Source organism: Hermetia illucens, chromosome 1 (genome assembly GCF_905115235.1).
Source record: "Hermetia illucens chromosome 1, iHerIll2.2.curated.20191125, whole genome shotgun sequence".
NCBI classification, from domain to species: domain Eukaryota; kingdom Metazoa; phylum Arthropoda; class Insecta; order Diptera; family Stratiomyidae; genus Hermetia; species Hermetia illucens.
This window is the reverse complement of record NC_051849.1, coordinates 55,971,948-55,988,242: the sequence shown is the minus strand read 5'-3', so window position 1 is coordinate 55,988,242 and position 16,295 is coordinate 55,971,948. Positions and strand designations below refer to the sequence as shown.

Sequence of the window (16,295 nt, the reverse complement as noted above, 5' to 3'; positions counted from 1 at the left end):
CCACTCGAGTGAGACCATCTTTGCCGGGATGCGTTTGAATAACTCTGGCGAGCGGCCACTTTGATGGAGGAAACCGCTCATCAGAGATGAGAAACAATGATCCTTCTTTGATGTCGTGATGCGATGTTTTCCATTTAGAAATGGACTGATGTGACTGCAGATATTCCGCTGACCAGCGTTCCCAGAAATATTGTAAACGTTCCTGGATCCGTTGGAAATGAGAGTCGTGAAGTCGGTACATCGGTGAGTGAAGGCTCAGGAATGGTGTTGAGGGGAGCACCTCTAATGAGGTGTCCAGGCGTGAGGGCAAAGAGATCATCTGGGTCCTCAGTGAGAGCACTCAGCGGTCGTGAGTTGAGAACGGCTTCAACTTGTGCGAGGAACGTCGAGAAGTCTTCGTAGGTGAGAAGCGTGTCGGCAATCGTTCGTTGCAGGTGGTATTTTACGGATTTTACCGCTGCTTCCCACTTTCCACCCATATGTGGTGCTCCAGGTGGATTGAATTTCCACTGGGTCCCGTCATTTGCGAGAATTTGGCGCAAACGCTGCGATTTTTGTACACTACTATTGAGAAGTTGCTGAAGAGTGACGTCAGCACCCTTGAAATTAGTACCGCAATCACTAGTGAGTGATTTGCAAATCCCACGGCGGCTAGTGAAGCGGCGAAATGCCTTGAGAAATCCTTCGGTGCTGTAATCCGTGACAGCCTCGAGGTGGACAGCAGATGTTGAGAGACATATGAAGATGACGATCCAGGCCTTGTAGGTTCGAGTTCCGCGTCCTTGATAATATTTAAGAGACACTGGTCCCGCGTAGTCAACTCCTGTGTGCTCGAACACCAATGAGGGTTGTACTCGTTTCGCAGGAAGTTGGCCCATTAACTGCTGAGCACGTATTCCTCGTATACGTGTGCAGGTGACGCATTTTTGGATGAATGATTTTATCGGAGCTCTGCCTCCGATGATCCAGCAGTATCTACGAATGTAGTTCAGAGTGAGCTGTGTTCCTCCATGTAGAGTGCGAGAATGATCGTTGGCGATGATGAGACGTGACAGTACGCAGTCTTTCGGAAGTATAGGTGGATGTTTTCTATCTTCGTCAAGCTGAGAGTTCTGAAGTCGACCACCGACTCGTAAGAGACCAGTTTGGTCAATGCGAGCTGTCAGACGTGATAGTGCATGAGACTTGGGAAGAGGCTTGCCTTGGGAAAGGATACGAATTTCTGATGCGAAGTATCCTTGTTGTGTAGTACGAATCCAGTGGGTGAGAGTCGCTTGCAAATCCGCTGGAGTGAGAGCCGAGATGCTGAGTTTGGAGTCTGGGGTTCGTTTGAAGACTGCCACTGCACGTAGTAAAGTAGCAGTGACTCTGACAAGTTTTGTGAGAGTGCTGCATCGAGTCAAGAGGTGATCCAAAGGCAAAGATGGAGTTGATGAGAGGACATGTACTGCAGACGATCGCATTTCCATGTCTTCATGAGAGACATCAAGTGGTGAGAATGAAGGCCACTGGTGAGAAGGTTTGGTTAGCCAATCTGGACCTGACCACCATAGAGAGTGCTTCATGAGTTGAGAGGGGTTTAAACCCCGTGATGCACAATCAGCTAGATTCTGCTTGGTGGAGATGAATTTCCATACTGCTGACGGTGAGATTTCATGAATGTCACGTACTCGGTTCTTAACGAATTCCTTCCAACGAGTGGGATCACTGTTAATCCAGGCGAGGGTGACCGATGAATCTGTCCACAAAGTAACTGGCACGTTGATCAAGTTGAAAGCCTTTTGTGTGCGTGAGATGAGCTTCGCGAGGAGTAATGCAGCAGATAATTCTAATCGTGGAATTGTGAGATGTTTGAGAGGGGCAACTCGAGTTTTTGCACAAACAAGAGTTACTTTTGATTGCTGATTTGGATGAGAAACTCTGATGTATACAGCTGCAGCCATTGCAGTTTGTGATGCGTCTGAAAATCCGTGTATCTCGACGTGTGAGAGGTCAGATGTGAGATTTAGCCAGCGTGGAATTTTGAGACTGGCTAGATCAACCAATTCACTCCTGAACGTCTTCCAACGATGAGTTATCTGAGGAGTTAGTGGGTCATCCCATCCAATTTTTTCTAGCCATAAGTCCTGCATCAGAATTTTGGCTCGAACAATGACTGGTGAGATTAATCCAAGAGGATCAAACAACTGAGCTGTTTCTGACAGTATGATGCGTTTTGGCCGAAGTTTGAGATGTACGGCCTGTAAAAGTCAAAATGTCCGGAGAACATTTCCAAGACATTCCGAGAATTTTACACGTAGACTCATCGAACTGGTGAGATGTATTGCTACTTAGACTTGATGAGTTGACTTTACAGAACGATGGATGATTGCTTTTCCACTTCGCTACTGGAAAACACCCGGTGAGACAGAGCGCTTCAACCTGAGACGCGATTTCATTGAGACATGAGAGAGTATCAGCACCTCCAGTGATGTCGTCGACGTAGCTACCCTTTTCAAAAGGTTCGATTGCTAACGGGAACTTGTGGCCCTCGTCGCTGAGAAGTTGTTTAAGAACGCGACATGCTAAGTATGGTGCTGGCTTTGTACCATAAGTAACGGTTGTAAGATCGTACATTGCAGGCTCGCTGGTGCTTGATTGATGATCCGTCCAAAGTATTCTCTGGAACTTCCAGTCATCTGGATGAACATCTATTTGACGGAACATGTTGGTAATGTCCGTTGTAAAGATGAATTTGTGCTGCCTTAAATACAGCAGTACATCGAAAATGTCTGCTTGAAGTTTCGGACCGGTATGCAACATATCGTTGAGTGAAATTCCTGTGCTTGATTTACAGGACCCGTTGAATACGACCCTCAGCTTCGTGGTGAGACTATCTTCACGCAATACACCGTGGTGAGGAAGGTAAAAGCTCTCGGTAGGTGATGACTTATCTTCTGAGACTTTTTTCATGTGACCCAGCGATTCGTACTCTTTTAGAAAATCTGAGTACAACTTAAAGAACTCAGGCTGGTGAGAAATGCGTTTGATGAGCCTATTAAGCGATTTTTCTGCGATATGCTTCGTTTGTCCGAGTTGTGGAGCATTCGATTTGAAGGGTAGGCGCACCACATACCGACCTTCACTGTCGCGAGTATGTGTGCTCTGGAAATGTGCTTCACATTCTGCTTCTTCGACGCTGAGCGAATCCTCCCGATGAGACGAGACATTCTCAATTTCCCAGAATTTGGAGATGTTGTCATGTAGCTGCTCATTTGAGATTGTGAAACCCGTATGGGAAGGTGCACTGGATGATGAGCCATCGACTGGACCAAGAATTGTCCATCCGAACATGGTGTTAAAAGCCGTAGGCTCATTTGGTGAACCAGGTCTTAAGATTTTGCCGTAGGAGTCTGCACCGATGATAATATCAATATTGCCAGGTGAGAGGAAATCTGGGTCAGCTAGTTCCAGATTATGAAGATTTTTCAACTGACGGCAAGTTGACGGTGAGATTCGGGAGAATGTGTGCGTTCAACTCTGCCTGTTGAGTTGAGAATCTTGATAACAATGTAAAGTTGACAGCTCCTTCTGTTTCTCCAGATGAGACGCTAACTACTCCAACAATTGGAATGTAGACATTCGAGATAGTGAGGTTGAGAGTGCGGAAGAGTTCCTGAGAGATGAGGGTGATCTCCGATCCTGGATCGATGAGAAGTCTTACTGGGTGAGAATTCCGTGACGATGTTAAGATGAGAGCTTGAGCAGTTGCCAGCAAAACCGTTGGACGAGATATGATTTCCGATTTGAGGTGTTGATGAGACTTTCGCACTGAGTTGAAAGATGCTGAGATGTAAGATGATGACGCTAAATCCTGGAGATATGAGCTGTCAGTTTGAATTGACTGATGAGAACTACACCAAGGTCAATCTTGTGTTGCCTTTTCCTGGCTGCTGGACGTTGTTGGATTAGCTAAGCCGGGTTGAGAGTTCTAATGAGACGGCTTGCTGAAGAAGCGGGAGTGATGCAGCATTGAATGATGTGGCGCGCTACAAATCTTACAGCGCCTTGTACTGCGACAATCTTTCACTTGATGCATGCCGAGACAGTTAATGCAGAAGGCACGAGATGTTGCCAGATGAAACTGTTGATGTGCTGAGCTATAATTAACTTTGATAGCCATAGTTAACTGATGAGATTTAAAAGTTCGTAAAACTGAGAATCACTGCAAATGTTCTTCGTAATGTAATACGCGCACTCACAAGATCGCACCACTGAGTCTAAAATCGCACTTCACGGTAATTAGTTCGGAGTACTCAGCAAAAACTCGAAGTTCAAAGCACAAACTACACTCCACACAGTTTTTTACAAAATGTAAACTTAAAGAAGCCCGTATCCGGCTCGGCGGACCAAAAAATGTTCGAGAAACGCTTCAAAAACAATGTTCGAAAAATGCGTCCTTTGAAAATACTGGGACCGGACTTCTTTCGAGATTCAACCAAACTCACGGTTGGGTGAGAACGAGATGGTATAATAAACAAAACGAAAGATTAGTGTTAGTTGATTAATTTTATTGCCTGCACAAAGCAGGATGAGAAAAAGAAACGAAAAAGAAAACGAGAACGTGAAAACAGTAAAAAAGCGAATTGCGCGTGAAAGATGATAATAAATGTCAAGCGGAGATCTTGATAGAGAACCGCTGTAAATTTACACACACAGTCAGCGCTAACGCGGAGATAAGATGAGATGAGAAGCGGGAGATTTGAACACGGACGGTCATGGCATCGCTCACAGATTTCGTCATTGTGTAGGCTACGGAATCGTCCATCCTCATGTAGGGGGCCAAAAATTCTTCGGAGGATTCTTCTCTCGAACGCGGCCAAGAGTTCGCAATTTTTCTTGCTAAGAACCCAAGTTTCCGAGGAATACATGAGGACTGGCAAGATCATAGCCTTGTACAGTAAGAGCTTTGACCCTATGGCGAGACGTTTCGAGCGGAACAGCCGTTGTAAGCTGAAATAGGCTCTGTTGGCTGACAACAACTGTGTGCGGATTTCATCATCGTAATTGTTATCGGCTGTGATTTTCGACCCTAGATAGGAGAAATTGTCAACGGTCTCAAAGTTGTATTCGTCGGGATACTGAATTCTCTCATGGCCGTGTACAGTTTTACCCTGGCGATGCTGTCATAGGCGGTTTTAAAGTCGATGAACAGATAGCACAACCGTTGTCCATATTCCAACAGTTTTTCATCGCTTGCCGCAGAGAGAAAATCTGATTTGCCTGGAGTGAATCCTCTTTGGTATGGGCCAATGATGTTCTGGGCGTATGGGGCTATCCGGCCTAGCAAGATAGTGGAGAATATCTTCTAAATGGTACTCAGCAACGTGATACCTACCTGGGACAGGCTTCGAGGGTTTGTTCTACTGCCTCGTAGAAGGTATCCTTCTCCGACTCTGCAGTCTCCTCTGTAGGGGCGTGAACGTTTATGAGGCTTAGATAAAGAGGGACCCTATACCGCACAAAAACTGGAAACTAATATAAAATATAGCATATAATAACTAATATAATAATAAACACCTAATTTTGTTCTATAAAATTTTTAATTTAGTTATATAAATGTATCCCATGCCATAAATGTATTCAAAACGGAAATTGTTGCCTACAATGGTCACTAATGTAATAGTGACCATCTGTAGTGATTAACCTGAACATTACCTTGTTATGCTCTTCAGAAAAGAACGGAATAGGTACAAATTGCAAGTTGAATCCGCACCCATTTAGAGGGACCTGAAATGTTGGAAGAGCTTCTGTTTTGAAACGATTGTTCTTCCCACCATTGCTGATATAGCATCCACCGTTGGAATTGATCAGATGAAACATTATGCTATTACGCTCCTTCGAGAAAAATGGAACGGGAATAAACTTCATGGTGGGATATATTTCTGATGTAAACACAGGAAGCCATCTTGGCGATGAGGAAGCGGTATGCTTGGAATCTTCCACCTTTCTAATATCGGTTTCCAACTCCAATAGATCATGTTGCAATTTGTCGATTTTGTTGTCCAGCTGAGCTTCCAATCGTCGAATATCCCTTTCAGAGAGGATCGCCAAGTTCTTCATCAAAAAGTCATCACGAACAACATAATATCCTGGTATTGCTGATTCAGCCAAATTTTCCAAACGTTTCTTTTCTTCAAAGCAAGTTTGGAGCATTTCTTTGGTGGTCACTATATTTCTATGAAAAACGCTATTTGAGCAGTGGATGGTGTTTCCTGTGAGACTGAATTCCATATTGTTTCCTTAGAATTATTCTTTTTAATACTAAAATTAATAATACACTGGCTATCTGGTTTTAGAATGTTGCTATGACTTGAGGGTTAACACTTATATAGCTGATGTTCGTGCTAATATTAATTATAATATTTAATTAAGATAAATTAAATTCCAAGAAAAGATGTCTAATTGAACCTATTACTGTGAAAAATATAATTATATTATCCATAGCTTCCTGATTATTAGTACTTAATTTAATTGGTTCATTCCCTCCACTTTTCATTTTATAATTATAAAATCCTGGAAAATTATGGTAAGGAAAGCTTCATCGTCTGCATGGAGAAAAAATCGAAAAGAAATGTGTTCCCATGGCCTTAGAGAAAGAAGAAAGCCATGGCGGAAGTGAAAATAATACAGGTCTGGGAAGAAAAGGTTCCATAATCCAGTAAGTCCTTAAACGATCTCCACGTGGTGGCCGCTGGAAACCGTCTTCGTATGGGTCAAGAATGTGTAACTTATTGGGGATTTGCGTGTTTATATAGAAGGTAAATCACAAGTTTTGGTTACAACAAGGAGCTGAGTCACCCGATTCGCTGAACTAATACCCAATTTCTGTCCAGCGGATAGATACATTACATTATTACCTTACCATATTTCATTAATTTTTTATTGTAAAAAAACTCACTCTAATTACATTAACCCAGAGAGATACAATATGCCCTGAGCCGCAAAGGAGTGGGAAACACCCTGGCATTCTGGATGGGCAAACTGCTAGAAAGCAGGCAAATAGAAGTCGCGATAAGTACAAATTCTATTGTCATGAACACCACTCAAGGCTGTCCGCACGACATTGTTTTAATCTGTGGGGGCAAATATGAAGATACCCTATGTGATAGAATCCAAACTGAACTAAGGGTTACTAGTGTCTGGTGCAGGAAGGTGGGACTGCGGATCAACCCAGCCAAAACCATCATAGTACCATTCACTAGGAGGTGTAAGCTTGATCACCTGAGAGCCATAAGGTTACATGATATGGAGGTGAAACGAGAAACAGAGGTCAAATATTTGAGAATTACGCTAGACCAAAAATTACTCTGGAAGACCAGAAGAATGGTCGATGGATAGCCACGAATCTTTTGGGATTACAGGCTTAATAATCTTTACCGACGTGTCAGTCATGGAAAACGAATCGGTCGCAGGGGTTTTCTCGATAAATCGGAGTTTGGAACTGGCTCGACCTCTCAAAAAAATGACGACCATATTCCAGGCGGAGATATGTATATGCCATTTTATTGGCAGCAGAAGAATGTTTGCAGAAAAAATGTAGGGGTCGCATCATTCGAATCTGTTCCGTCAGTTGGGCAGCATTATCAGCACTAACAACAACATATCAAGCCAGTTGGTGTGGAGTTGTCATCAGATGCTGCTTAAACTTGGTCGACTAAACGAAACATTGCTGATGTGGGTACGAGGACACTCAAATATCGCTGGTAATGAGAAAGCTGACAAACTGGCTCGCCAAGGTTCCGAATCTGCGGTGGTGGGGCCATAACCAGCTTTTGGCATCTTGCCATCTTCTGTCAAGTTTACTCTGAAGGGGGAAACGGCAAGTATTCACGCAACCGAAATTTGAACTTCTGCCGGCAGGTGAAAAACTTTGTTGTCCCTTAAGAAGTGGAACATGACAACCCTAGTAAGGCTTTTAACGGAACATTTCGCCTTAAACTACCACATGGAAAAAATCGGAGAGGTGGTCTCGGCCATATGTAGCCAATGGGAGGAGGAAGACAAGACGGCCCTGCACTTCGTGTGCAGCTGCCCGGTCTCCTCGGACCTCAGACAAAGATACCTTGGTTAGGTTTTCTTCAGCGAAGAGTCCGCTCATTTTCTGTCTCTGGAGAATGTTCTAAAATTCCCGAAACCACGCGAAAGCCGTCGCAAGAGGCCGATCTCCGAGAATAGTTCAATGGATCTCAGTGCTTGGTGCTGCCGTTGCACTTGAGCAGCTAAATTGCGGCCGATTACAAATTTGGGAGGTCCATAAAGTTCATGTTCCCCCACGAAGAAGGAAGGTATGCTCTACACTTCATTGGTAAGTCTGCGCACAGTTTCTACAAAGCCATCATCCAGAAAAGAAACACTGACACCAAGACAGGAAAGAAAAGGGGCTTGGGCGCACGTGGCAACCTAATTTTTTGCCGTTGCCAAGGGAGCTTCCTCAAAGCTTGATAAAGCCTCAAAGGAATAATTTACCATGCGGTGAGAATGCCCATGGAAAAAAATACTGGAGCCTGGACCGAAACAAAAATGTTTAATACTCAAATTTTTTGGGATGAACGTCCACATTTGGAGTGCACGAATGGGGCTATAATAAAGTGGCTGCAGTTAACAATTAGAGAGATAAGTTCTGATAGCTGGCATAAATTCACTAAAGCTAACATTAAGCTGAAGCTGCCCAGCCTTCAAAAAAAGGCAGAGAACGTCATACTCATGCCTGGTAAATAGAACCCAGGCATTAGTCTCGGACGCTTGAGAGTGAAGTTCGTGGGTACTAAGAAGGATAGATTTACAAGTCTGGAGCTTAGTGTTTAAACTGAGCCAAACGTATCTGAAAGTGCTCTTTGACAGTCACTATATGATGCTCTACCTTTTCCTGGAAGAAGAAGAAGATGGAAATTTAATTATATCAGAAATCCGTAGAGCGTCACTTCTATTTGGAAAGTGAAAAACAATAATGGTTATTGATTCAAACAAATTAGAGCAAATTTGAAAAATTTTTAGTGAGCTTCTCATCAATAGATCCCCCGTGGAAGATTGTTAGATCCTTTTCTATCGAATCGAAATTTTTAGAAGCAACCATGCTGAGATAATTCTTTGCCCAGAAACAAGCTGAGGTCATCTTATAATATCAGGTTAATTAAAAAAGGAGAAACGTCGTAGTTGTCTCTGTATACTCATCCTATTTTTCTTCATATCTTCCGCCAACGCAACAACTAATGCATCTGGTACGGTCTTCGAAGGAGCGTAATAGCATAATGTTTCATCTGATCAATTCCAACGGTGGATGCTATATCAGCAATGGTGGGAAGAACAATCGTTTCAAAACAGAAGCTCTTCCAACATTTCAGGTCCCTCTAAATGGGTGCGGATTCAACTTGCAATTTGTACCTATTCCGTTCTTTTCTGAAGAGCATAACAAGGTAATGTTCAGGTTAATCACTACAGATGGTCACTATTACATTAGTGACCATTGTAGGCAACAATTTCCGTTTTGAATACATTTATGGCATGGGATACATTTATATAACTAAATTAAAAATTTTATAGAACAAAATTAGGTGTTTATTATTATATTAGTTATTATATGCTATATTTTATATTAGTTTCCAGTTTTTGTGCGGTATAGGGTCCCTCTTTATCTAAGCCTCATAAACGTTCACGCCCCTACAGAGGAGACTGCAGAGTCGGAGAAGGATACCTTCTACGAGGCAGTAGAACAAACCCTCGAAGCCTGTCCCAGGTAGGTATCACGTTGCTGAGTACCTTTTCCTGGAAGAAGAAGAAGATGGAAATTTAATTATATCAGAAATCCGTAGAGCGTCACTTCTATTTGGAAAGTGAAAAACAATAATGGTTATTGATTCAAACAAATTAGAGCAAATTTGAAAAATTTTTAGTGAGCTTCTCATCAATAGATCCCCCGTGGAAGATTGTTAGATCCTTTTCTATCGAATCGAAATTTTTAGAAGCAACCATGCTGAGATAATTCTTTGCCCAGAAACAAGCTGAGGTCATCTTATAATATCAGGTTAATTAAAAAAGGAGAAACGTCGTAGTTGTCTCTGTATACTCATCCTATTTTTCTTCATATCTTCCGCCAACGCAACAACTAATGCATCTGGTACGGTCTTCGAAGTCAGATGGTTCAGATTGTGATTCGAACGCCCAACATACATATTTGCTGGGGAAGTATTCGTAACAAATAAAACCCTCAAAGAGAGAAGCCGCGGTGTATTGAAGAGGCGTGCTGCTGAGATAAATGCGCTTAAACGGTTCATTGATAGAATCGAGAACTGCAGAAATCCGAGAGATCAACCAGACGACCTCTGAATCGTGCTTGCAAAGACAATAAGGATGGAAACTAGTTAAGCTACAGAAAAAGTCCCATCGCGAATATATAAGGATTGAAAAAAAGGTCGGAACAAGATTTCTTTAGAGCCTAATGTGAGAAAGTGAAAGGCTAAAGAGGGACTTTAACGTTGTACCCTTAAACTTGATGGATCAGCTAACCTAGAAAATATATCTTTGTTTTCACAAACTCTCCCAGAAAATCGAATGGTACGAGTACTTTCACAAAATCTTGAGTTCAGTCAGTGCGGACTCTTTTGGAAGTATATTCGGTGATGGAATTGGAAAGAGGAAAATTAACAGTTTCTGCAAGCCCTTCAACACGAAATTGTTGCCGGATTGGCAGAAACGCTGGTAGAATGATGGTTGACAGCGAAAAGTCAAGCCTGCTATACTCATATTATCTTTTCAGAATATCAAAACATGCAAATGGTATCATCCAGCGATGCTAAATGAGGGGTATAAAGCACTCAAATCGACTTCTATAAAACATTTTGCTGTGAGATATGAAGCTACTTCTTGACAGAAGGTTAGAATAGTCTTCCTACAAAAACCTGGAAAGGATACTTTCCAAACGCTAAGAACGTCAGACAAATTAGTATTACATATTCTCGCTGAAATGTATAAAGGGAGTGGTTGAATGTTACATCCACGAGAAGGTGCTAAATTGGTACTCGCTAAATAAGAGGCAACGTTATTACCAGAGCGTCCAGAGAGTCCTGTGAATCTGCTCCCCATTTCCTGGTTTGGAAGGCGAATTCTCGATAGGATGTTGATTAGTATTGAAGAGATTTTTTTGACTGTACCTGTTTTTAGGCTTGTTGACGCTACTAATCGCCTGAAAAAGGATGATCGAACTCTTGAGCTTACACATTCAGCATTTTCCGAATTCATTCAACGAATTTCGCAGATATTGAAAATTAAAGGTTTTCCAAAAAAAAACAATTTTTCCAGTTTTTCTTCTCCTGCTTAATACCTAAACAAAAATTTCTAACTACAGTCAAGCTTTGGTCTGAAATGTGCGTGGATTTACGTCCAATATAATTCGCACTCACATAGTGTTTTGCAAATTATATAAACGAGCGTTCACTACCTGCGGATCACTTCGGTCACGCTAACCGTGAGGTGAGCAGCGATTCACCAAAACCCACCACCACCAAAAATTTAGCTTTTAATATTTTTCAATTATCCTAGTTTACGGACTGTAGTTAAGTCTGTACGTTAAAATGCCGTTTACTTTTTTTTTCTTTGAAATGATCGCAGCACCCTTTAGCGTGGCAGCAGAAAAACACCTTTGTTTGGAGATGGGTGCATAAATTGCTCTGTATTTCAATAACGAACCATACGATTGGACTGGAAAAATTATTATGCACGCTCAAGATATTAATAAATCTATGACGAAAAATTCGTATTTGTATCTTTATCCAATTCTTCACAGAAAGCCAAAAAAAAGGGTTATCACACCCCCTTAATCTCTTGCTTCAGTCGTATGGCATGTGTGTGGCACCCCCAATGTCGATTCAATTTCTCACCGAGAGTGAAAACTCGAACCGAGACCTGGCTTTCCAGTCGGCAGCGCACTCTTTTAGCGAACTCTCGAACTCTCCTCTTACAGCGGTTAAGATAAGAGGAATTCCGAATTATCTCATGATGGCAATAATACGGAGATAAACGCATCGTGTGACGTCTCCGTCTCTCTAATCCTCGCCTACCCAGGGAACGGACGTTTTTTCCGAAGCTATGGGGTGGTACATCGCGTTTCAAATAAATACAACGATAATATGAATTTAATTTTTTTTTATAGGTATTCCTATTGCTTCCGAATTGTGGTAAGCTAATGGTTTTGACACCCAGAAGCTAGGATTTTACATTAAGCCGCCAAATTGGTAACCCCGACGTGATTTTAACACGCTACTTTTTCATGAAATCCACGCTAGGGAATCACCTCCTTTGAGCAGGCCTTCATCAACTCATGGAACACGGCTATAATTTAGTTCTGGACAAACGTTCCAACCAATGATTATGCTTTCTTATTAAATAAATAAAAAGTCCAAATTCGTTCAAATTCTATTTAAGTTCTTTATTTCATAATTAACCATACTGTCGACGCCTATTTCTCATCTTAATGGTAACTCACAAAACCGTACTCGTGGGAGTCACTATTGAAAGGCTGTTTTCACAACTTCTGGGGAATCGAATTTTCTCCGGGATAAAAAGTAATAGTAATCGATGAGTGAAAGATTTTTGGATTATGATAGGTGGCAGGGAGTTTTCAATTCCAAATCCTGTATGTGATGTAACAAAATAAAAGCTGATCAACTTGTGAATTTCATTTGTTTGACTGGAAACTGTAAATTCTAGTTACTTACAGTGAACATCCATCGTATCGATGACACCTGAGCCAATCACCAAACGGACACAATCGACTTTGATGAATGTCCCATTTCAACAACAACCAAACATATTTTTAATATTCCGAGCCCTGCCGGACGCTACGATGTTACATTAGAAAAAAATAGTAGCTCTCCTACAACAATGAATTTATTATCACCGCGTATGACAGAATTAATTATTTTCGTATTTTTTTTTAAGTTGGTACCACCATGACTGGCATACATGTCAATGGTTTTAATTTCTACCTGTCGTCTCTTTACATTAGTAAACTTTGTTGAGCAAAGAGTTTGTTTAAAATGTTGTGTTGCTTTCGAGATTTCGTATGCTGCTGTATTGAAAATATTGCAAAAAGCCTTTGGAGAGTCTGATTTCTCGAAAAGTTAAGCATACGAGTGGTATAAAGACTTTAAAAGTAACTGTACAGTGGTGGAGGATTTACCTTGTTCCACGTCGAACACTGACGCACCAAAAATTATCATATCAGCCTAAGAAAGATTACTAGTGAACTTGGTATCGCATATGGAACTGTTCAAGACATTGCGGTGGAAATTCATATGAGACGGCTCAGTACAAAAGACCTGAATTTCGGGCAAAAAAACATCGATAGACAATTGCTGAGGACATGATTTCTGAAGCGAATAATGACCAGACTTTCATGATAATTAATTCATAATTACTGGTGATGAAGGGTTTACATGAAGATAAGTCAACAATCGTCCGAGTGTTCTTCGAAGACAAGCTGAAGTCAAAAAGAATACGACGAATGAGCTAAAGCCGTGTATGTTGTTTAAGATGAATGTTATTTTGGTGGAGATAAAATGAATTTGCTGGAATATTAAGTCGCTTTTACTTTGTTTATAAATTCCCGGAACTTTTTATCATAGTGCATCTACGTAGTAATAAATTCATTGTAGTAGAAAAGCTATTGTTTTTTTTTTTTCAAGTAAAAACTGAATTACAAGAAATCGGGAAACCAAAACGATGTAAGGAAATTTAGTTCTCACATATGTATTGTTTCATCTTCCCATATAAACAAGAATAGACATTACGATTCTTATAACAATTGAGAACAGACCATATCTTTGCCATAATTAACAAAAATAAAATTTCAACACACAATTAAGCAGTTAACAGTAGTTAATATAGTAATAAATAAGTAATCTATGCTATGCTAAGTGCTCCTAACCCCAGGTAATGGTGGAGGGTTTCAAGCAACGTACAGTAAAAGCCCATGACCGAGGAAAATGAGAAAAGAAGTGGAGGTGTACGCCTAACTTAATTGGGTTAACTCCACCATACTGAATCCTACCTGCTCATATATCATTTTGAATCTCAGCCCCTTCCCCGGTAGTAGTGATCACGAATTAAGCTCCTTTTTGCGAAATTCTCAACATAACCGGAGATATAAGCGTTTAAAGTTTTTCCTCTGATCGTCAAGGCGTTCTAGAGCAATTGACCTAGTTCTCCAGGTTTGGGTTTTGGAGTGATGGACCTAAAAACCGTTATCCACCAAAAAACTACAGAGACAGGATGAATAATCTCGGATATGATTGATACCACGAAAACGAACGAAGGATTACGCTTTTGGATCAGAGTTCTAGTAGTGCAGTGCTAAATAGCCGACATAAGGTCGCACACAATCTTCAGAAGTGGGAAGCTATCAGGGAAATGTAGGTTTGCAGTGGTCTTTATCATGAATAGAGACTTAATTTTATTGGCTTCAAACCTATATAAGAAAGATTGTGTGCGCTTCGTATCAAAGCAAATTTCTTTCATATGTGGTTTGTCAATATCACACCCCAACTGAAGAAAAGCCGAAGTCAAGGAGCGCTTTTATGATAGTCTTAAAAAACTATACGACTTATTACCTCCGAATGACGTCAAAATATTGCTCGGCGATTACAACGCCAAGTTTGATAACGAGGAGCAACACCGAGGAACTATATCCACAAATCGAAATCCTTTGTCAAGCGGTGGGTGGGTATAGCGGTATAATAATGTCGAAATTTTGACCCCTTTCCAGATGGCGGTTTAGTAGGGAAAGAGACTAAGAGGGACCAAAAATTAATCTTGGCCCTATTTCCGCGAAGTTTTGGCTTATTCTTCAGTCAAGGACAAGCGAATTTAAAGGACTGGAAATTTCGCATGGAGCTAGTCGAGACCCCTTAGGACAAAGGAATATATTGATCGCGACTGCAGTAATGTGGTTTCTCTTTGACGAAGTTTTTTTAGGTACCACGTGCTTCGTGTTCCTCACCGAACTAGTTTGTTCAATGTACCGCTGAAGATGCAATCAAGGCGCACTTTCGGGGCTCGGCGCTTCAGGTATAAAGGTTTTGTGCTCATCTTATGTGGGCAACTCTTTATGCACGATTTTCCGTTCATACATAGCTAAGAGCGCAATATATCCCGTCATATATTTCCTAACAAAATATGCATGTGTACACACATATTATAGACATAAATATTGTGCTCAAAATTGATCTAACGCATTTCCACTTTACTCTGTGCACGAAAGTATACAGTATAGTATTGAAGACTACCCGCAAATTTCGTTAGCATATACGTATACCCAACATGCCTGTCTCCAGTAATGATACTAATATTTAAATAACTAAAAAAAGCTAAAAAAACAAAAGCGAAAGTGTTTCCTTAGTCCCCGCCGTACATATAAGTTCACTTTATACATATGATGATGACGTCATACACGTCCTAGAATGCAATAAATTCACATGAAACGCAATACTTTGACTTCCAATAACTTTGTTAATAATAGTTCAATTTCCTTCAAACTTCCCACAGTTATGTCTTATGTTATCCCTTGCTAAACTTTGTACTTCTAGCAGAAATTTAAGGGGGTTCTGAAATAATAAAAACTAAATAAAAACCGCTAACAAGTTAGCACTGATGAAGGCAACAAATGGTTTCCGAAATATCGGTATTTGCAAGAATGAATATTTAACACCAACGGAAAAGAAACAACAAGTTTTTATTATTTCAGATAATTAATCGTTGGAAACATCGCATAATTTCACTCAAATTAAAGGGGTTTCCGGGTAAATTTCTAAAACATAGTAATATACTATTATTAACCTTATTTGTGCAGATATCGGTACCTATTGTATATACATATTATACAGTAAACAGTTTTACTTCGCTGATTGTATGTACGCATTTAAATTTGTTAGGTAGTATCAAGGACGATTGAGAGGTTTTTGTGTACCAAGGAGTAAAAGCCCGTATTAAAAAACTTCATTATATAACACAATAATAACCTCTAGCACAGCAAACTTTCAACTTGAAGTAATCGAAACGTCTATAAAATCATCACCAGATTTTCATTATATTAGTCAATTAAACTAACGGGTGTGTGAAAATATGGCCTTTTAAACAAAATAAGCGGACAATGAACTCAGGAAAAATTGATTGCCTTCCATGGTTTAACATATTCACGAAAGAACGCACTAGCGAGACTGACATTACTAAATCTGTATCACAAACACAGAATTCAGCATCGA

The 16,295-nt window shown here is 40.8% G+C and overlaps 1 protein-coding gene and 2 long non-coding RNA genes across 3 annotated transcripts; 1 reads left to right on the top strand and 2 right to left on the bottom strand.

Annotated features, from left to right (window-relative positions):
* Positions 1 to 134: 134 nt before the first annotated feature.
* On the bottom strand, positions 135 to 3,333 carry LOC119650147. Its single transcript, XM_038052722.1, has 2 exons — positions 2,422 to 3,333; positions 135 to 2,240 (listed from the first exon to the last, which is right to left on the bottom strand). The coding sequence occupies exons 1-2, from the start codon at positions 3,331 to 3,333 to the stop codon at positions 135 to 137; spliced, it is 3,018 nt and encodes a 1,005-aa protein (XP_037908650.1).
* Positions 3,334 to 12,018: 8,685 nt separating this feature from the next.
* On the top strand, positions 12,019 to 12,453 carry LOC119646431. The gene is made up of 2 exons (XR_005248737.1): positions 12,019 to 12,128; positions 12,188 to 12,453. It is a non-coding gene; the product is annotated as an uncharacterized LOC119646431 (long non-coding RNA).
* LOC119646432 lies at positions 12,439 to 13,198 on the bottom strand. Its single transcript, XR_005248738.1, has 2 exons — positions 12,753 to 13,198; positions 12,439 to 12,668 (listed from the first exon to the last, which is right to left on the bottom strand). It is a non-coding gene; the product is annotated as an uncharacterized LOC119646432 (long non-coding RNA).
* Positions 13,199 to 16,295: the final 3,097 nt, after the last annotated feature.